At 35.8% G+C, this 23,467-nt stretch overlaps 1 protein-coding gene and 1 long non-coding RNA gene across 5 annotated transcripts in view; one reads left to right on the top strand and one right to left on the bottom strand.

Annotated features, from left to right (window-relative positions):
* The window catches only part of LOC140754726 (uncharacterized), a 188,230-nt gene extending 177,664 nt beyond the window's left edge, over window positions 1-10,566 (top strand). For 3 of the 4 annotated variants that reach the window (XR_012103692.1, XR_012103693.1, XR_012103691.1), the window contains exons 2-3: window positions 602-667; window positions 1,496-2,516. This is a non-coding gene — a long non-coding RNA (uncharacterized LOC140754726). Of the gene's footprint in view, window positions 1-601; window positions 668-1,495; window positions 2,517-9,275; window positions 9,417-9,954 lie in introns of those variants that run through there. The other variant, XR_012103694.1, reaches the window with a different exon arrangement.
* The window catches only part of Gfrl (Glial cell line-derived neurotrophic family receptor-like), a 231,230-nt gene continuing 210,359 nt past the window's right edge, over window positions 2,597-23,467 (bottom strand). The window contains exons 9-15 of the mRNA XM_073089799.1: window positions 12,593-12,798; window positions 11,856-12,034; window positions 10,560-10,859; window positions 9,935-10,142; window positions 9,259-9,404; window positions 8,231-8,353; window positions 2,597-8,009 (exon numbers count right to left, since the gene is read on the bottom strand). Coding sequence (XP_072945900.1) covers window positions 7,230-8,009; window positions 8,231-8,353; window positions 9,259-9,404; window positions 9,935-10,142; window positions 10,560-10,859; window positions 11,856-12,034; window positions 12,593-12,798 — 1,942 coding nt within the window. The 3' untranslated portion in view covers window positions 2,597-7,229. The remainder of the gene's footprint in view (window positions 8,010-8,230; window positions 8,354-9,258; window positions 9,405-9,934; window positions 10,143-10,559; window positions 10,860-11,855; window positions 12,035-12,592; window positions 12,799-23,467) is intronic.

The following is a 23,467-nucleotide window of genomic DNA, read 5'->3' as shown; positions in this document are numbered from 1 at the left end:
AATGTGGATACGTTGAAGTGCCAGTTGTCGTAAAAGGAAATACTTATCCTTGTTGGTGCAAACCCTATTATACTTATCTACGTTGCAAACATAACATTGTCTGAAATAAGGTACAATATGCGATATTGTGAAGGTGGTAGAACCCTTTGTGGTTCGACTCCGACGGCACCACCGCTACACCTATTTCTACCTAATAACAGCAGTGTTAGGCGCTGCTGTGTTCCGGTTTGAAGGGTGTGGTAAGGGAGATAGACTTTTCCGAGGCGTTCCAGCTTAGTCCTCAGGGGTAGCGGCGCATCTGTGGCCGACCTCAGGTAGGAATATCTAATCCTATCTGGGGTTGATTACAGATGTCCATGGGCGGCAGTAGCCACTTACCATCAGGTGGACTGCATGCTCGTCTGTTACTCTCATATTATAAAAAAAATGCATTTACTTAATTTGACGAATTTGCAACATTGTAGTTTTATTACGTCTCGATTTATATATTTTTGGCGATGGACTAATATTAGATAAAGCGTGTAGAAAATTTGAAAAACAAAAAAAAAAACATTCCTGTGTCTAAAGTACTAAAGATATTTGATTGAAAAATTATTTGCAGGCTTGGGAGATGGATATGAGAGTGGGAGCTCGAACCGCCCGGCTAGCGACCCCGGGAAGGACGGCGGTATGTGTGGTCGCATTCCGTCGTATACACCAGACTTACCATGAGCTTTCAAAACAACAGCGCCATTTTGTCAACTTGACATTTAATGTTACGTTACTGACACTATAGTTCTAACACAATCGGCTAGGGGCGCTGATTGGAAATTGTATAGGCAAATACGTAAAAAAATACCAAAACAGTCATATTTGTCAAAACGTAAAAACTCATGGTAAGGGTACTGGCGCCGGCCTTATAAAGGAATATTTTGAAAAAAGAACGTACAACAGTTTTTATACGAATATCTTTATTAGCTACAACATAATGACAGATCACCGCAGGAGTGGGTAAATAATACAATATTAGATTTAATGTACGTATGTAATAGTGTATAAAACAAATTTTAATATGTACTCTGTTAGAAGCTCAGTTACGCATATCACTACAGTGCTGTGTATTCACATTAATTTAATCTATTTCAATATCGGTTTGGTATTTTTTCGTTAAAACTCAGGATAACGTTATTACAATAAAAATAACATTCTATTTATAACACATTGTAATATTAGATATGAATACAGATATATGCTATATTTATAACGATAATATAAGCTGTTATAATTATTTACTAACGAATTTTTTTTTAGTCGGCCATTATTTTTGAGGTTCGACGGCGATACAAGTGCCAGACCTATTTCTGCCTTATATAGTGGTGAAACGCTGTGTTGTGGTGTGTGGGACAAAGCAGCATAATTATCCCTATCTATGCCCGTTATTAATACTTAACCTATCAATGATCGACATTTGTCAATTTGTAGTAAGCTGAAATTGTCATATTTCTATCTCTCGCAGGAAAACCGTTGAGCAGATTGATTATTAAAAACTGGCGTTAGTCGTCACAGATAGCATCACACACATCCGCATGTCTTATTACTATAGCTGTGATATTATGGACTTGGGTGACCACATAAGGTAGGCTGCAAGCTTGTTTGCTGTTTCCACAACCAATTATTATTTCTGTAGTAACCAAATCCTATACGATGTTAAATATAAGGACTAAGTGAAAATGATTTATGTAAACTGTGCTATATTTTATAGTTGTTTAAAAAACACAATATCAATTAAAAAAAACTTTTGACATACAAGCAATCGATGGACGGCTTTATTCGATATGTTCAATGAAAAAGTAATAAATATTTTTTTTTATTTAAAACTGATGTGTGTTATTTTAAATGTCCGATAACTTGAAATGCATACTTTTCCAGATAACTGTATATCCAAACCGATATTAAATATATAATTACATAACTACTATTATATTAAACATATTGCTATACATTGAATCTACGTAGTCGTTTTCACAGTAAATTTGCCTAACACACAATAATTATTAATTGTAGGTACATAATATGTATAAGCGATATTTTTTAACGAATTTGTCTACAACCCTTATTCGTCCACAGATGGACTCTGGCATCTCTCCCTGATAATGGAAGAAACCTGGAACATAGTCCAAGCTGTCCCAGTGTAATGGAGATAAGGGTATATAGTACGTAGTAAATTTAACAATAATTTGTGTTAATAAAATAGGTATGTGTAGATTTTGTAATGATAAGAAAAATTGAACATTTTAAACATATATCTATATTACCTATCAAATTACGGAATAACTTAACCTTGCATTATATAACTTTACTTAAGTTTCATATTTGTGTCTTAATTTTGATATGTATCGTTCATTATTTATACAATTGATATGTATTAAGTTATCGTTATGTAAATAATACCATATATAACGAGTATACATACATTATCTTAAAATTTAGTAAATAAAAATAAAATTACTTATGCTAAATTAAATATTTTCAATTAATATTCCCTACGAAACAAAAACAGTGTTCAACAACTAACGTTACATTTGATTGAATAATAAGCCCGTCAAATAAAACAGTTTATGGGTAGCAATTGTAAAATATACAACACTTGTTTGATGTGTAACAACAGGGAGGGATGGTCGTAGGAGTAGTGGTAATGGTAACCACAACATGCTATGAAGTGTACATATCAATCCACCTAATATATATTTATACAGCTCAACTTAAGCTGGTTTGTACTTATTTTCTCATTTGAGCCAAGAGATGAGAAGACTCATGATGACACAAGAGTCGTTTGTTTTTCAGAATGATACTTTTTCATAACAAAGGCGTTGTCTGATGTTTACAGATTATAATTTTTGAATTAAAATATTCACGATCATCTTCTTCAGCTTTTAAGAGAGTTGTAAATGTCGTTGGAAAGTAGAAACTAATACCTCTGTAAGAGTTAGTTGTAATCATACTCTTCGAGGTTGCCCTAAGTATAAGTTCACCAGAATAGGCAATATATGTATAAACTTTGTGAATAGATTGATATTATTTATCGAAGTGAAGTCTGCTCATTTACTTGCCTTATTTTGTAACCAATAGGAAAGTTCTCACCAAAGAAAAAATATTTAAACTTTTAATCTGAGCTGATTTACCTCTCGTGTCTAAAATCAAAAGATTTATTTTTGTAGAGTAGTTTACACATCAGCATTTGGATAATGTGGTGAACTATAATCGTTTTTCAGAAAAATCCCTTGACCGGTAGCAGAACATCAATTGATCAAACATGGATAAAAAATAAGACAAGTAAAATACTTCATTACATGTCTGAGTACTGGAAATAAGTTTATTTTTATATACATGGAAGGCTTGATTAGAACTTTTAAAATAAACTGTAATTAACTAATAATCTTAACGTTTAATAGTACAAGTACTTACATATTGTTATAAAATTTCGATACATATAAAACACCGCATAATAATATGCCTACAACCATTGATTTAGTAACGATTGGACGCCGGGTCTAGTACTAAGAAAGTAGTAGTAAGAAAAAATAGCCATAGAAAATATATTATACCTTCGCAGATACTTCTGAGCTAAAATATTGGCTATTTATCGCATTGAAAAGTTGCTAGCAACTTATCATGCTACTAAATAGCTGATAGATAGTAGTAACTCAACAATTAATTCAAACATATTTTTAATTCAGTAAATACAATTCACATAGTAAAATAAATTATTCATTTTTCATGTACTATCCTTCATACTTGTCATGAAAACATTATTCTCTATTGGCTTGCTAAATATGATGAAGTACTTTACTCTATTGAAACGTAATTTTCCAATAATGTGATTATCTAATGACATTTTTGACGTTTGGTACATTGCACATCAGAATAACAACTGTCGCGTAATTGTTGCTCATTTCTCGATTTGTAGCTCATTTACTTCGGACACATGAGCAGACCCGACGTCCAATGTCGGTAGGTCAAGGCCTACAACACAACATCAGAACAATAATTGATTTAGAAATTTACCTATCGACCTATTTGTTTATAATTATTTATCTACTTCTATATCTAAGCTACATAAAGATATATGCATCTGCTTTGCAACATGTACGCTAGAAATATAATAAGTACAAAATTGAGCTTTATTGATATGTATCGTTAATCAATTTCGCTTAACTTTGTGTCACAAAGTGATGACCACGTTAACTAGGCACATATTGCTACACAAGGCGTAATATTTGCTTACCGTTTCGTTATAAATAACGTGTTATATTGGTATAATAACGTGTAAATTATTATAACGCACGTAAGTATTATAACGTTATATTATAAAATATATTTTATTTATATGTTATATTGATAATGCTGTGCAAGTTGTTAATTAAAGTATATAATATGATATGTTTTGTGTATATGTCTTATAAATTCAGTAAGTGCGCTTAAAAGAATAACTAAATATTATGTATTTAAAATCGAATCAAAAGTATTAAAATTAATATTTATGAAAATTATGAAAGAAATCTCTAGTTATATTTTTTTAATGAAATCTTTCAAAAAGTTATTAAGTAAAGCCAATTTTAACAATAATTTTAGAAGTTTTTATTCAACTCGATAAAATATATCACATCAAGTGTATTAATTTATGAACTCTTATATAGATATCTAACATAAACATAATATCTATAAAAACCATCTTCTAAAATGTTTTATATATTTGCACAGTAACATTAATTTATGTTAAAAGTGACTGTTAACGTGGTCGTTTATAATTGATAGTTAAGTATTTTTATAAATAATATATACGATAAAGAGCCATTAACCGTTTGTGCATATAGTATGCCTTTCGATCAAGCAATTAGTTTACTTAATTACAACAGTGACATAGATAACGTCATATTTTGTGAAAGTGACATTTATTACAGTTATAACGAAATATTTTCGTTATAACGAATAACTTATTCTGTGCTTTTATATTAATTATTTGGTGATTGTTAGAAATTAGCAAGAACTAGTTTTAAATTATAGCATTTTGTTATAACTATTATGTTCAGTAGTAGGAATATATTTTTTCGTTAAACACATTCAGATTTCATCCTACTTTCGCCTTTAAGGCTCTATAATAGTGACAGAAAGTCTTTTGATATGTAATCATTATAATGATATTTTTCATTTTAAGTGTAAATTAATTGTGAAATCATAATATAATATAAATAACTAATGAATAATATGAACAGTGATAATGAATAAATGAATAGTACTAGATAACAACAACACTAACATTTAGTTTTGGGAAAGACATTGAAAATAAAAGACAAGTATAAAGGCCGGGTGTTGTTACATCTCACGATTGCGCTTTATTTAACCGTATTTCAACCTTACGCGTGTTTGTCCACTGCACCGTCACCGAGCGGATACCGAGAACGAGATTATTTCGGGCCGATTTTAATTATGTCGTGACGGCAATAGTTTGTCCACCGCGACCGATATTCGCGGTTTATATTGTTCGATAGATATCGGCGTGTGACGGCAGTGTTTGGACAAGTTCCAACGTGTTTTATATTGCCGGCACATCGGCCCGACAAAAATTCGGTGCCGATCCTAGCGGTCACGCCGTCTACTCGAAATATCGGCGGCCGGGATGACGGTGCTCGGGTGGACCGGGCATGCGGTGGACAAGCTGCTATAGTAAATGTATGTACGCTATTTCGGCGCCGTCATTAATTATGCTTATCGGCTCGATGACGGTGGCGGTGGACAAACAGCATAATTGTCCAATCACATATATCACGTGACGCGCTTTCGTGAAATGAAACAGCTGAAAACAAGAGGGCGCCACTTACACCTTATTATTGGCAATATTTTAGTCTTTATTGTCAATAATATTGTATTCATGTACGTTGGCACCCTTGTAGAGTAAGTTTGTACCATTAGGTATCTAGACACATTACCTAATTAAACACGTTTCTAATTCGTTAAAACTCTTTAGAACACAAACAACTATATCTACCTCAAATTAAAGCTTCTTTCTTTACCAATTCAAAACATTACATACCCCATGAGTAGTACGATACATTTATCTAAGTGTCGTCTAATGTAACAAATGCACTTGACGAAGTAAAATAGTAATTTTGAATCATTGTTGCACGCTCAATCCTTTTTAATTAACTAGTATTTCGAAATATCGTGTGCGTAAAATGTAAAAAATCCTTTAAAATTTTGTGCACTGGAAACCTTATATAATTATGGCTGTCTCTGTATGTATGGATACTATTTAAGTGCTTTTAGTATGCTTTTAGTCATGTCTACTTGTCGTGTTTTCGCGATATTAGTCTACTAAGTTAATATAGTAATTATGAAAGTGAGTTCTGCGTACCAATATCTTCTTCTGATTTATAATCTCTTTTTTACTCTTCTTTAATTCTCATGACTATTAGATGTCTATACAGTAATTGATAAAATTGTAAATAAAGAATATAATTTTTATTCCATTGTGCTGGGAATGTAAGGGTTTTAGCTGCATTGATGTTTGTGTATGTGTGTATTTAGCCTAAACGCATTCAGAGACTTCGTTGAAATTATCATAAATTTTTAGTTTTCTTTTAATTTTAGGTGTATTAATAACGTTTTAGCTGTAGTATGTTTAATTATTGTTGAATACAGTTGGTACTTCGATTTTATTAACCATTAATTTATTATTTAGAACAACAATGATTCAAAAGCAATCTCTTTCTTCCGTCAGTGCGTGTACTAATCGTGCACTCACATTGATGATTACAACTTCTACTTACACATAATTTATCTAACAGAAAGGCGCATACCACTACAACAGATCTACCCCTATCGCAACCTATCAATAGAGAACCGACATTTCTATGTCACAGACACTGACTGAACTTATTGAAATAACTAAAAAGAAAAAGAATGTTAAATTTTAGCATTGAAAAATTTAATTGATAAGTTTTTTACTATTGGATGAAATAATAATGTAAGTCAAGTTACACATTAAGCTAGAAGTATCTAAGTATCAATATCTGTAACACAAAAACAACTTACACTAACAGAATGTTAGAACGAGACACTAACAGTGTAAAAGGCGTAGTACATTTATTTACAAAACCCAGCCTTTAAGATCGACCTACAAGCACCAGTTCTAAGTCGAAAATAAAAAGAAATACACTTAACTATGATATGTTTAGTTATCATCTCAGTCTTCATACTACTACTAGAGTCAGTCCTAAGCTAACGGATTTTACAATCCCATAAGAAGAGGACGCGATTTTTCCAAAACAGAAATCACCAATAAGCTTCTCCGAATCAATAATAGTACATCCAATTTCGTAATACACATCTCTAGAAAAATATTTAGGTATAATTGCATCAGCAACAAGTTCATTTAAATTAGTACATATTGTAATACTCACAGCTTTTATGATATGTTTTATTTCCTTACAATTATTTACCTCTAAATCTCTTATACCTATTATATTCTCATCGGTGATATTTTTGATTTGTGCTTTATCTAAAGCGAGTGCTCTGTGCTGAATATCTTTGTAATTTACAACTACAGTATCATAGACAATAAATTCTTCATAACATTTAAAAATAGATACAAAATTGTTATTCTCATTCAAAATATAACTTTTCTTAGAGAAAGGAACAACGTCTAAAGAAATACAAGTAGAATATCTTTTTGTGCTACTAATTCTAGTATCGAATAAATTCGATAAACAATTGACAATATTTTTGAAAAATGAGATGATGAGGAGAAAGGAGAGGGTTTCCTTAAAGTTGTAAAGGATTGTGATCAAAAATATGAAGATGTAAACCATTTTTCCTGGTTTGTGGCTACCGATGGCGGAGCTAGGCGGTGTAGGGTAGACCACATCGACTTCGGCTATTTTGAAGATGGAAAGCAGGAGGTGAGAAGAGATGTCCTCGTGTTGAGAGTTGATCCGGGATTTGACTATCTTGAGAACATCAATGCATTCCTCCTGAGAAATAATAAACATTGTTAGAAATTAAACAATAGGAATGAACAAGTAATAAACTCATGGCACCTCTGAGCAATTAGGAGTTAGTATTTGACATATGAACGATACATTTTACGCAGACGAAATGACAATTTTTTTTTTATAAAATTCGCACTGCCTCCATTAACTAAATGAAGTCAGGAGTGTCTTCACCATAAAGGAGAAGAGTGAAGGGTGCTTACCTTCTCTTTATCTAGCAGGGTTTCGCCGGCATCCCTCAGAAGCTCCTGTTCCCTGGGCGGCACGCTCGCCGATATGATCACGTTCTCATTGCTTATGTTGAATAGAGTCAGTGTGCAGTTTGTCTGAAATATAATATCTGATATGAAACGAAGTTGCCGTCAACCCAACAGTCTCATAGTATGAGTTTTCCTCTCAGAGTGAGAGGGGTTTAGCAACTTTGTAGAATTCACACATCTTTGCAAATTATTTATATTATAAACAACTCTTAGATATTTTTCATAATAAGTGAGAATTAATTTCTAATACGCACATAACTTTCGAAAATGAAATGAGATGGTATTCAAATCTCGGACCTACGGTTGAGAAACCGAGTTTAACCTACAAGGCAATCGATGCATTTAGTGAAATAAAATTAAATTAATTAGGTAGGTTACCTAGCTTATTTAATATTTCTTTCGATAATTGGATGAAAGCTACAAATAATTGTGTATATTTAACATGTGCTCCTATGCTGTACTTTATTTCTATACATTTAATGATATTCACCGGATTCTCTTACGCAGACGATACATCTATTTTCGTCTCTCGACACCTGTTACTGTAATGTTGTTTTGCGTTTCTAGAATGTTGGCATTAGCATGCACGATATATCAACGTTATCCTTAGTGTATAATTTAATGTCACATTAATCTAAAATATTTTCAATGTTTTTCGCTTTTGAAACTTTTTTAACACTCAAAACACACCAAATTCTTAAATTATAATTGTAATGTCCATCGCATATTGTTTTTTTCCAAATTACATCAGCGCTTCTATTATCTATAGATGATTTTTGTAGATTTTTTTAAAGAACTCGTTGTATTCCCGGTTAGGGAAAATTTAAAGTCTAACGATATACTTTCGTTTTTATTTTACATTAGCCTCGTAATTCCTGACGGCATTTTTCGATTATATAATAATAATAGATTTTTAACCGATCGAACAGATTTTCTCAATCTGCTAATTCTACATAGTACTAAATCCTTACCCCATCACCATGCACAGAGTACAAGTACTGCTGCAGTAGACGGACAGCATCTTCAGCTCCCAAACCAGTGTGTGGTCGCAGTAGCGCTTCATCCACAGCGCTGAATCCCAGAAGAAGGTATACGCCTTCCGGAAGCTTATATTCACCTGTAATTAAAAGTTATTGATGATATTTTCTCATATATTTTTTAATCAAAATGAATAGCAGTAAAGAATCTTTGCATGTTTGCGATTTGGTCGTTTATGATTTATCGAAGTTACAATTCTTAATATTAATTAAAAAAAAACTAAAGTTACATCCGTTCAAACAAAATAGCTATGGATGATTTACAAACTTTAGATCTAAATCTAAACTTAATCTCAGTAACTACGGCTCTAAGAGACTAGCTGTTTTTAGCATCAGTGGTTCTCGTTTTAGCAATTGCGTGATTTCTGTATTACGTTTTACAGTTGCGTTCAGTTTTAGTATAGCAAGCGCGTTTTAGCGACTGCATTAATGCTGCATTCCTTTTTAGTATTCAGTTGCAGTATTGAGGGTTCAAAACTGATGCTAAAATGTAACTGGGGCTGTTAAGGAATTTTAAATTATGTTGAGATAAACTTACTTTCTTTTCATCCTAACATGTTAAAGAACTAGGACTATGCTATGAGAACTCATAATCTAAAGACTAACTTACCAGGATTTGGTCTCATGCAGATGAAAGACCCGGAGTAGCAGTAGCATCGTCCACGGTAGGCTTGGTAAGCTGGTGCAGCATGTGAGTAGTGTGCCAGACGGGAAGAGCACGGTGCGCGAGGGACGCAAGCCACCTTGCAGGATACTTGCAGAGATGTCTCGCAAACACAGAGATCGGTACATTCAGCTAGCTCAGCAGATCGGTACAGCTAAAAACGAATAAGGTATTTTATATATTTTGTTAGAATAAATTTATTTCTTCGTTCAAAGATTAGTTCAAAGGTTATTTTTCTTGAACGAAAACTTCGAGCAACCAATGTCAATGTCAATATATTCAGTACATGAGCGAGTCTTCTGTACGAATCAGAGAGCGGAGAGCAAGTATATTTATTGTAGTATTTGTGATAGTAACCTATTTCTTGTTTGCGTTAGTGAAAAAAGAGAATTATGGAGGTTTACAATAAAAAATCGCAAATGCTTAAGATTCTATAATTTAATAGCCGAACCAAGATTTAAGTCTATCCTTGATTTTTCTACTAGGCTAGGACATTATGCCGTCTTTAAACATTAAAAATCCTGAAAACCAAATTATAATTCTCTATAAACGAGCTATAAGTGCAACTTACCCTTCTAGTCTCTCCCATCTTAATGTATTGCGCCTGATCATCACTTTCCGGTTTCTTCACGATACAGTACTTCGTCGGCTCCAATGTCGTTGTTGGCTTCGGTGTCGTCGTCGTCGTGGTCGTCGTGGTCGTTGTCGGTGTCGTGGTCGTTGATGTCGTAGTGCTTGTCGTAGTCGTAGCGATTGTTGTTGTCTCCGTAGTTGTTTCGACGACCGGCTCTGATATTTGAGCTATCTCGTTCGGTCCAACAGTCTGCTCGGACATTGTCGTTATTGGGCTAAGCTCTTGACGGGAGATCTCCTGAAACATTATATGATTTTTAAAATAACTTTCCATAGTTTTGTAACATCGCTTAAATTAAACATTACGTTGATATAGAATCTTTGGAGGATGTAATCGTTGTATAAAGTCATATCTGGAATCAAGGATCACCAATCGCCTAAATGGAATTTACGCTTCGAAGTAGAGTACTAAAGAACTGGACTTACATGGCTTAGAATTACTTAGGACGTTAGGGATTAAGCCAGATTAGATAGTAATTAGCGTCATTGGTTATGTGACAACATACTACTTTAGTTCTTACTAAGGCTTAAGACTGATGTTATTTATTCGTCGTCAACCCATTACTTTTGCTGAGCACGGGTTTTCTCTCAGAGAGAAAAGGATTAGGCCCTGATCCATCGCCAAGTGCCAATTGGTAATAATAATGGTTTTGAAAGGTGTTAGAACCCTTTGTGGTTCGACTCCGGCGGAACCACTGCCACATCTATTTCTACCTAATAACAGCAGTGTTAGTCGCTGCTGTGTTCCGGTTTAAAGGGTGTGGTAAGGGAGACAGACTTTTCCGAGGCGTTCCAGCTTAGTCCTCAGGGGTAGCGGCACATCTGTGGCCGACCTCAGGTAGGAATATGTAATCCTATCTGGGGTTCATTACAGATGTCCATGGGCGGCAGTAGCCACTTACCATCAGGTGGACTGCATGCTCGTCTGCTACTCCTATATTATAAAAAAAAATATCCTGCTGCTGAGCATGGGTCTTCTTTCAGAATGAAAAGGATTAGGCTCTGGTCCTTCGCGTTGGTACAAGTATTAATTGATAGACTTCACACACCTTTGTGAACTTATTTTAAAGAATTCTCAGGCGTGTAGGTTTTAGCTGGGCTTTATTTTCACAGTTATAGCAAGAGAGTAAGCTACACATATAATTTTGAAGAATCAGAGGTGCCCACTGAACTGAGATGAGGTAGACTTTCAATTTAACCACTAGACTATCACAGCTTATAATTGTTCACATACCTGGGAGTTGTCGACTTGCGAGGTGCCATGCAGGGTAGTGTGACGGTGGTGGTGGGTGGTTGTGCGGTGATGGATGGGTGGTTCTGGCGCCACCGTGATGTATCGGATGCCGTTGTCGAAGGGCGTCGTGGTGTGCAGCGAGCCGTAGGTCTTCACGTGATAATCGCTTTGGGATTCCACTGGAAATTACAAGATGAAGTACGTCAAATGTATGTATAAATATATGAAATTTGTATCATTCACACAGATTTTACGCGGGGTAAGGCTTTATTGTCCTTTGTGATTTGTTCCTTCCTTGTATTAGGAGGATACGTGGAGATAACGAGTCACAAGTAATGTGATTTTGAACAGCACCAATTCCTCTTTTCCTGAGGATGTCTTGGAATGCGACTAGGGAATGGAAACCAGAAAACTGCTAGAATCATCTCTTAGTGAGCACTGTAGATTAATATCTATTCTACCTTCTCAGGGAGTCCTGTATACTCAATAAACTTTTAAGGAAAGATGAATATAATATTCAATTTTAATACTGAATTTATTTATTCTTCTTGATTATCATAATCTTATTAACAGTGTATAATCCGCGTAAAACTGCTAGTCCGCTCTGAATATAGAAATGAATGAATGAATGTCGCTATAGCGAATTGTATGACACCTGCTCGCAACAAGTTCAGGGCGGACTAAAAGTTTGGCGGGGACTATAACAAAAACGTTTTTAGTTACTTTTTACGGCTTACCAACACAAGGATTGAGCCAGAGCAGCCTCTGCCAACCGAGGCAGTCATACAGTTGCGCGAAGTCGGTACCACGGCAAGCACAAGCCGCTCGCAGCTGAGTACCGAGGACTGCGACGACGGCAGCTCGGCATGCGGCCGGGGAGCCAGCACAGCCCTGGGTCACAGCGTCCACTGCGCACCATTGCTCGTAGTTCTCCAAACGGATTCTGTAAGAGGTGTGTAGATATGATAGATATGTGGATATCGGCTGACTAGGACGAAGATATCGTTGTTTTTTATAATATAGGAGTAGCTGACGAGCTTCCATCTAATGGTAAGTGGCTACTGCCACCCATTGACATCTGCAATCAACCCCAGATAGGATTATATATTCCTACCTGAGGTCGGCCACAGACGCTGCGCTACTCCTAAGGACTAAGCTATAACGCCTCGAAAAAGTGTCTTCCTTACCAGACCCTTAAAAGCAGAACACAGGAGCGCGTAATACTGCTGTTATTAGGCAGAAATTGGTGTGGCGGTGGCGTCGTCGGAGTCTAACCACAAAGGATTCTACCGCCTTTTAAATGGCAAATGGACACGTCGCCCATGGAAAATGGAAATTGATAACCCGCGTGGTGAAGCGGTCACCATAACGGTGTAACGCGTAGAGAGAGAGAGAGCTTCCGGGTTAAGTATCTATAACATCATTATAATTTTTGAGCATCTCTTTTCTCTTTTTCCGCCTTAGAACAAAAACCAATTCAAATAAATTTTAAATGAACGCTCCCGACATTGGAAAACCTCTTAAGATGCCCAAATTCCTACCCCTTTATCGGGTATCGATTAAATATCGGGTTCGGGCGAATCTCGTCTCGGAATAATTCCCATTCCCGTACAACGCTACGTAAATGCTACGTCCGATTTGCTTTAGGATTCTCGGTTAGTGCAAGCAAGAATTTCGCTTAAATAAGCCTCATATGCATTTTGTTTTTAATGTTAGTGTGGCTCAGAGTGTGGGTTGCAATGTTCCACTAAGTCCAGTTTTCAAAGACATCCAAACTCAAAGTGCTACAACACAAATTGTTTATGTCGAACAACTTGTAATTTGATGATCAACAGATATTTTTATAGCAAACGAGCTTGCAATGCAAGTGTTGGCAAGGTTGGTTGGTTCCTGAATCTGGCACAGATATCCAAAAGCGACAAAAGCGGTCTGATCAATTCCATATAGAACAGGATCTGCTTGAAGTTGATCACAGGGAGGTAGCCTAATTCTAAGGAGATTCTAAGGGCTAAGACTGTACTTCGTATGTAGCTCTCTGTAATTAACAATTATTTTATTTATGAGAGACAGAATGTTATACTATTTTCTAATAATTTAGAAACACAAACATTTTTGAATTAAGCTACAGTTGATACGAGTATATTTGTAATTTATGACTAGTAAATAATAGTAAAAAGTTTTCGTCGAGCATCGAGCTCGAAATTTGAAAGGAGCGTACAATCCTTTTCCTTTCCGTCGCGATAATAAGGATTGAGATAAGGATACGTTACGTTGGGGTTCGAGTGAAGTAACCTGGATCGTATATTTTACCTTCTTGAATGGGAAGCTTTAGGATAATTTTTGAGAGCACAAAAACATTTTGTAAAGTTCTATGTGAGTTTTTGTTATTTTCTTTTTTGGTGCGCATAATATAGTCTTCTATTGTTTTGTGTTATGTTGTGTTATATTTTTTGGATTGCAATAGAGATTGTTATATGAGGTGTCAACTGTAAAGGATTAAAATTGTTCTATTCATATCCATTCAAATTTCAAAATACTTGCCACATTGTATTTTTTTTGTTTCATAGGAAGAGTTAAGAATACTCGCGACGGAAACATGCACGATATACCTATACTCGTTAGTATTATCGAGTTCGAAATTTGGAAAGACCGCAAAATCCTTGTCTTCCCACCGAAAGGATAAAGGTTCGTATTTTACTTTTCTGGTATTTGGGAGCTTCGGAACGATTTTGGAAAGCATTTAAGTTCTAATGTAAAAGTTCTGGTCTCCTGCTTATCTATTTGTTTACAGCTTATTACCCTGTTATTCTGCTTCTTTCTTCTATCAAAGGTTGCCCAGAAAAGACTACGAAGTAATATAGCCTTATACACCGTATTCTATAAACCTATGACTTAAAAAACCGTTCCGTGCATTCAGTCCACTTTATGGCAAGTGGCTACTGCCGCCCATTGACATCTGTAATCAACCCCTGATTAGAGCCATTTCTTAGGTTGTCCACAGATGCGTGGCTACCCTTGAGGACTAAGCTGGATTGCCTGAAAAAGTATGTCTCCCTTACCACACCTTTCAAACCAGAACATAGCAGCGCGTAGTACTGTTATTATGAGGCAGAAATAGATGTGCTTCCACCATTGATAATAAAATAGTACCACTTTCAATCAACCAATTATTATTATTAATTTAATTCCTAAGCGCAAATTGCATTGAAATGCAACTATAAATGTTAATTTGAACGTTAAATTACGTATTTACAAACTGTTCCGAATATCCCGAGGCCGCGTTGTGTTCCGATTCAGAATGGACTCAGGCAATAATGTTAACAAAGCTATGTCGGTAACTATTGTTAAATAGATGGTATTGGAAATGTTTCAGTTTACTTAACATAATATTACCAAAACGAGATTCGTGAGTATTTTCGTGATGTTTCGTTTTATTAATATGTGTATTTATGTGTGTATGTATGAAGTATTTTCATATGTATGCATGTCTCATTCTTTGACACGCCCTGCGGGCAAACGGATTCTTGCATATGATATGTTGTTGGATTCATCTAAGTCGTGGGTGTAATATAGGCTATATTTTTAAATGATTGGGATTTTTCTTTTTATAATATTTTCTAGTTATGTAGGTAACTGTAATAATTTTTCTTTATATAAATATTTATTTCTAAGCGCGAAATTTCATTGAAATGTAACCATAAATGTTAATCAGGTCTGAACGTTAAATTACGTATTTACAGAGCTGTTCCGAATATCCCGAACCCGCGTTGTGTTCCGATTCAGAATTGACTCAGGCTATAATGTTAACAAAGCTACGTCGGTAGCTATTGTTAAATAGAAGGCTACTGGAAATGTTTCAGTTTAACATAACATTACCAAACGAGATTCGTGAATATTTTCGTTAAGTTTCGTTTTATTAATATGTGTATGTATATATGTTCCATTGTTTGTTGTTATTGTTGGATTCATTTAAGTCGTGGGAGTAAGATGGGCTAAATATTTCACTTTAGCGTATTGCGAAACGATGTTCAAGATTATGTTCGTATTTTATAAATATTAACTTCTTTTTACTCGAGTCCAGTCTTTATTTTTTATGTAAATAAATTTATATATGATGCCGGATTTTCTTTCACTATTAAAATTAGTAACGGATTATGCGTTGCTACCGGAGGACTTAGTTAGGACGCTTTATGTTCTATGTATATTTCATTTCCTATCAAATAATATTATGGCTACGACAATAAGTGTCAATAAGTGTCATAAGGCAGTATTTAATATAAAAACTACTTACAAGTGTTATCTCAACTGAACATATGATCCAAGACCTTTAAGTTCACTGCACAGTCCTGCTGGTAGTCATCATCACCACTGCACACAACTTTCTGCTTAGCCACACTATTGGTAATTACTTTAAATTATAATGGCCACTTTAAACACTATCTTGGAGGCACAACATGCAATTGAAGCCACTTTCATGAAGAAGTTCTCCGAATTTGAATCCAAGTTTAAAGCCAATGAGCCGAAAAGTACCATCACGTTGAATCGCCTTCATGAAGAATTCAATGACTTCAAAAGTCATGTTTGGTCACTGTTAAACTTCCTCCGGGAACTAATTACTGAGCTCTCTAAAGCAACTGATGTTATTGAGATGAGGCATCGGAGAAAGTTTCTCTTGGTGAACGGGATTCCTGAGGAAATTGAGGGCAATCTCTCAGATTACCTTGCTAAGCTTTTTTGTGAAAAGCTTGGTGTAGGTGATTTAGCAAGTATTCAATTTAAAGCATGTCATCGGCTTGGGAATATTGTGGATGGAAAGTGTCGCCCAGTACTCATTCGGTTTGCTGACTCTTCGTGTCGTATGGCAGTATGGAGGAAAAAGGCTGCATTCAAAGGTACTTCATTCGTGATATCTGAATTCCTCACACGTCAGCGGCAATCACTATTTCTTCAAGCTCGGAGGAAATTAGGCATGCGGAATTGCTGGACCATGGATGGTAATATATTTGCCAAGCTATCTGACGGCACCAGACGTCGCATTTTCTCCGAGCAGGACCTGGACGACATCCCTGAAGGCGCCGTAGATGTCGACGCCGAAGGACAACCGAGGGCTCACTCTCCATCTTCAGTTCCTGCTGCTCACATTGGCCAACAGTTGAAGGCCAAACGCACTGCTCGTAAAAAATAAGCCGACTGTACTATTACTCTTCCTTTTATTTTATAGCTTATCATTCTATCTTCGGTTGTTAAATCCCATTAGTTTGTTTACCTTTGTGTAATACTTGTTTGGTTACTTAATCTGTGTCTGTGTTATAAATAGCTATAAATTCAGTTTACCCGAAGTCTCGTATTATATACTTAGTACGTATTTTAAAACGAAGTCACAATTGCAAAATCTGTACATCTATCAAATGCAACTGACACCTGAACGTCAAGTGTCATGTCAGCTGTCAGATTTATTAATAATATTTATGATGTTAGTTGCGTTACGTTCCGTTTCTCAGTTAATGTGTTGAGTTATTAACCTATTTTACCTTAATGATTTCATTACGTTTACTATTTCATAATTATAAGTGTGGTAAAATTACTTGTTACAAGTATTATTCATTCTCTTTATATCTATTTACTTACCGTTAAATTTCTTTCGGGATTATTAAACTGTGCTTATTATTATTATTATATTTATAGCTTTACATGTTGTAGTTACGATAAATACTTTTTGTTTTACAATTTTCATTTTACTGAGTATGGTTGCTATTGTTTTTCTTTTCTTTTTTTTTTTGTTTTGTATGTTGTGTGTATGTTTAAATGTTTTTAATGTTTACTCATTATATTCTTCTCAGTCTACCGGCAGGACAGGCAGAGATAGTAAACACGGTTTTTGGTAATTTGCCGTACCTGCCGTAATTAATATTATAATTAGTATATTATCATTATATTGTTAAATTTATTAATATACAAATATTACTTTATTATATATATCTTTATTTCGTTCTATTTATTTTAATTATTTTAGTATTTTAATATACAAGCATTATACCTATACTTATATACATTGTATATCCTTTATTTAGTATAGTCTCAGATGTCTGATAACGAATCATTTTACTCTGCATGCAGTTCAAGTCGCATGTCGGACTTGAGTGACATTAGTTTTGGAGATCCTGTGACTTTACGTAATGTGCTGCAGAACTCGTTTGATAAATCCTCTGCATCTTTTAATGTCTGCCACCTCAATGCTCAAAGTGTCCCTTCTCACTATACTGATTTCCTAGATACTTTCTCTTCAACTTCCTTTATTCACGCTGTTTTAATATCTGAAAGCTGGTTTAAGCCCAACATTGAATCTACTTCTTTCTGTCTTCCAGGTTTCAAGCTAATTAGAAATGATCGAACAGGTAAAGGCGGAGGTGGTGTAGCGATTTACCTCCGCAATGACATTCCTTTTAATGTTATAACTTCCTCTCCTTCCTTGTATTCTGCCACAGCTGAGTATCTTTTCTTGGAAATTAGTGTAGGCCGGGCGAAGGCCGTACTCGGGGTCGTTTACTGCCCTCCAGCTATTGATTACTTCTCCAAGCTAGAGCAGGTATTGGAGCAGCTTTGTTCGGGCTACTCACATCACATAATCATAGGCGATTTTAACACAGATTTGATGAATAATACGCACCGTAGTATAAAACTTAAAAATATCCTCTCTTCTGTTAATCTTTATGTTCTTCCTTCCTTGCCTACTCATCATAATTTAGACACTTCCGACACTTTGCTAGACTTAATTATTACTTCATCTCCTTCACTTGTACTTAAACATGGACAAATACCAGCCTCCGGATTTTCAAAGCATGACTTAGTTTACTTGGCTTACAAACTGCGTCCGCCAAGAGTTACTCCTGAGATTGTCTGGATGCGCAGCTTCGCGGGTATCGATCTGGATGCACTCGCTGTGGATGCTGCCAAAATTGATTGGTCTTCAGTGGTTGCTGCTGCTTCAGTTGATGACAAAATGTCTATCTTAAATAATAACATTCTGAAGCTGTATGATATTCATGCGCCGCTGAAGCCTCATAAATTGAAGCGTCCACCGGCTCCCTGGATCACACGTGGAGTTAGATTGGCCATGTCACGGCGTGATAAAGCTTTCAGAAGATTCAAGCGCGACAGGTGTGATGAGAACTGGTTTCACTACAAGGCCGCACGTAACCGCTGTAATCAGATGGTGAGAGCAGCTAAGCGTAAATATTTCTACGATCAGGTCAATAACAATTCTTCAGCCGAAATATGGAAGTTTTTGAACACCTTAGGTGTTGGTAAACCTCACCTTAAGCCTGATCTCACTTCTTTTCCTCTAAATGAGCTGAATCTCCATTTTTCTTCCTCTTCTTGTCTCTGTTCCTCTGTTAAGGCCCTTACTATTTCTGAAATTTCTTCCATGGCTCCTCCGGACACTGACTTCTTTTCTTTTACTCCAGTTACTAATGACGAGATCTCGAAGACCGTATCTTGTATCCAATCCAAAGCAGTTGGCTGTGATGATGTGAGTAGGTCTATGATTGTGCTTATATTACCATTTCTTTTGCCTACTCTTACTCACATCATCAACTTTTCTTTGGTTACGGGGGTTTTTCCTGAAGTTTGGCGTAAAGCTTACATAATCCCTCTTCCTAAAGTAAATAACCCCTGCACTCTTAACCAATTTAGACCTATATCTATTCTTCCCTTTCTTTCAAAAATTCTTGAAGCCACTGTTCATAAACAAGTTTCCTCTTTCATCTATAATAACAATCTCCTCAGTCCCTTTCAATCTGGCTTTCGTCCTGGACATAGCACCACGACGGCCTTGCTCAAAGTTCTTGAAGATGTCCGTGCAGGCATGGAGAATAAATTGGTCACTCTTCTTGTTCTTATTGATTTTTCTAACGCTTTCAATATGGTGGACCATGATATTCTTCTTGCCGCTCTTCAACATTTTAGATTCTCGTCTAAGGCACTGGAATGGTTCTCTTCCTATCTTCGGGGGCGACAACAAGCTACCCGCGTTGATCGTACGCATTCCGATTGGTGTGACCTTAATTCTGGAGTGCCTCAAGGTGGGATACTTTCGCCATTGCTTTTCTCGATTTTTATTAATTTTCTCACGTACCGACTTGATTGCTCTTACCACCTGTATGCAGATGATCTACAGATATATGTGCAAGCTGATGTGAGCAATGTTAACAAAGCGATAGAAGGCTTGAACAAGAATCTGGACAATCTAAGTCGCTGGTCTAGTAGGTTTGGCATTAAGGTTAATCCGTCCAAATGTCAAGCAATTATATTGGGTAGCTCTCGTCAGCTTGCAAAATTGGATACGAGCACCGTCCCACCTGTCGTGTTTGATGATTCTGTTATACCCTTCTCATCTAGCGTAAAGGATTTAGGTTTGCACATTGACTCGTCGTTGAGTTGGTCAGTACACATTAGCGAGGTCAGCCGATTAGTGTTCGCGAGGTTGCGTAATCTGAATCGTCTCCGCAACTTTCTCCCAGTCCAGGTGAAGGTCATCCTTGTGCAGTCACTGTTATTTCCGATTATCGATTATGCTGATGTGTGCTGCTCCGAGATTAGTGGTGAGTTATTGAATAAGCTGGACAGACTCATCAATTATACCATACGTTTTATTTTCTGTCTACGTAAATTTGATCACATCTCATCCTATCGTCGCCAACTTAAATGGCTTCCCATTCGTGATCGTAGACAGATTAGATCACTCAATACTCTTCACTCTATTCTCTTTGATCCTGTTTCTCCGAGTTATTTAAAGCAAAATTTTCAATATCTGTGCGATTCCCACGAGCGTCAGCTACGATCTTTAGATTCTCTTACTCTATCTTTTCCTCTACACCATTCAGGTTTCCTTTCCAATTCTTTTGCCATCCATGCTGCTCGTATCTGGAACGCCCTTCCTATTAATCTTAAAAGACTTCTGAACCGGCAGACATTTAAATCAAAAGTCAGAGAATTCTATCTAAAACAACATCTAGGGAATTAATTTAGTATTATCTATATATTATTATTATATTTGTTTAATTTATTTTCTACTATTTATGCACCTATGTGTTTATTTTATTACCATTTATATATAAATATATGTATACAATATTATTAGTTTGTATATTGAATGTACTATTTACATTATACATATCTGATTTTGCTAGTGCCGTCCTCGCTGATCTCTGCTTAACCTAAAGGTTGACTGGTAGAGAATGCTTATAGCATTAAGTCCGCCTTTGTACCACATTCTAGGTATAAGAAGATTAAATAAATAAATAAATAAATAAATTAGCGGTGCATCTGTGGCACTCCTCAGGTAGGAATCGAATCCTATCTGGGGTTGATTACAGATGTCCATGGGCGGCAGTAACCACTTACCATGCATGCTCGTCTGTTTCCTATATTATAAAAACAACATTACACCGCGCTTTTATATGAAGGTGATTACAGATGTAGTCAGTAATTATTTACCATAAAGACTGTTAGCTCATTGTTATTTTAATCATATAAAAATACCAGTTTTCGAATTTTCAATATATCTATACTACTGAGCTACCAACTCTTAATTAGCATAATAACGAAAACAACAAACCGCTTTATTAAACAGTTTAAAAGCACGGATTAATTGCATTATGGATTCAAACAATTTATATAAACACAACTTCATAAATCATTTCCGTTTCAACGAATAGTAATCAGTAAATCCTCAATAAACTGGACATAATGCATGCAATATGCATTTGATGATAAAATCGATGCGGCGTTAAGCTAGGGCCGCATATGCGATGAATTATTTATCATAAACCGTAATAATTAATAATGATAAAATGTTTGCTGGCGTGTATTTGAATAATGTAGATATGATTTTCGTATACGTTGGTTTATGTTTTGATTGTTTTCGTTTTAATGAACACTTTGTATAATAACGCTTTAATTACCACACACAATTACAATTTGAAGGTGGTAGAACCCTTTGTGGTTCGACTCTGGCGGCACCATCGCCACACCTATTTCTACATAATAACAGCAGTGTTAGGCGCTGCTGGCGTTTCAGCTTACTCCTCAGGGGTAGCGCTGCATCTGCGGCCGACCTTAGGTAGGAATATTTAATCCTATCTGGGGTTGATTACAGATGTCCATGGGCGGCAGTAGCCACTTACCATCACGTGGACTGCATGCTCGTCTGCTACTACCACATTGACGGCAAATGGATAGCACACTTCGAAATCTGTAGGTAGTCAACACTGGGGTTGATTTAATGTGATCCTTTCTGGGTAGGATCGGAGTTCTACCTAAAGTCGGGAAATTACGTTACTACCCTTATGGCAAGAGACTTTATTAATAAAACTTGTCTAAGTTTTCTCGTATAAGCGTTAGCCTTACCACATCTAATCGGAACATAGGCTAGATATAAGGCATAAATAGGTTTGGCGATGGTGCTTCCCTAGTCGAATCAAGAATAGTTATGTTTTCATATCAGTATATAAAACTACAGTAGAAGAAGCTACGATCATGCAGTCCAAGTGACCATTGCCGCCCATGGATGTCTGTTATCAATCCCAGGTTAGACAATTGAGGTCAGCCACAGATGCATTGATCGCCTCGAATAAGAATGTCTTCCCATACCTACCCCATACCTACCTTACCATACCAAACTCATCAAACCAGAACACAGCAGCGGTTCACACTGCTATAATTAGGTAGAAATAGGTTGATGTCTCTGGAGTTGAATCAAAATGGGATCTACCACCTTTATATACCTTTACATTCGAATAGACGTACCGCTTAATCTACTCTGCATTATACCCGTTACAAGACACTACTTAAATCTAAACCCTTATTGACTTCAATCCTACCGTTTAGATCTATCCACACAGTACGTTCCACTGAATTCGCGTTCCGAATAGTTCCATTCAATTCCAACCTCTATTTTCTCTTGGCCCCAGTTTAATCGCTCGAATAATACGGTGTGTACCGCTGAGTATATCCAGATATTTCGATAACGTTGAAAGCTATCGCAAATGTGATTGCATTTGCTGGTTTTGGTAACCGCAATCCCATATAAACATTAATGCTGATCTGGTAACGAATTTGACTCGTATTTATCCTCTGGTCTGTTTATTTCGCGTATTCGGTAGGTATCTGAATGATGCCAGGAATACCAAAATGTAGGTGCTTTTAATTTTAGTTGAGCTATTTCGTATTAGGATCGAGTTTGTATTCAAAATTCTCTTGTTCGATCCCGCTTTAGGGAGGTAATTAATTCGAAGCGCAAATAGTTTTCATAAGTAAAAAAGACGCGGGCATATTGTATGGTATTGATAAAAGTGAATATTTACACTGTTATCTAAATGTTGCACACGTAAGCTTGCACCCGCGTCACTTTTTATGGATTCCCTAAATTTGCATTTTTCTACACTAATATTATAAAGAGGAAAACTTTGTTTGTTTGTTTGGATGTAATGAATGGGCTCAAAAACTACTGAACCGATTTTAAAAATTCTTTCACCATTCGAAAGCTACATTATCCACGAGTAACATAGGCTATATTTTATATGAAATATATTTGATAAATTATTTTGAGG

The sequence above is a fragment of the Epargyreus clarus genome, unplaced genomic scaffold, assembly GCF_041222505.1.
Source record: "Epargyreus clarus isolate Ecla_fem2 unplaced genomic scaffold, WU_Ecla_fem_2.2 ptg000031l, whole genome shotgun sequence".
NCBI lineage: Eukaryota > Metazoa > Arthropoda > Insecta > Lepidoptera > Hesperiidae > Epargyreus > Epargyreus clarus.
The sequence above is the reverse complement of the archived record's forward strand: the minus strand, read 5'-3'. Positions and strand labels throughout refer to the sequence as shown.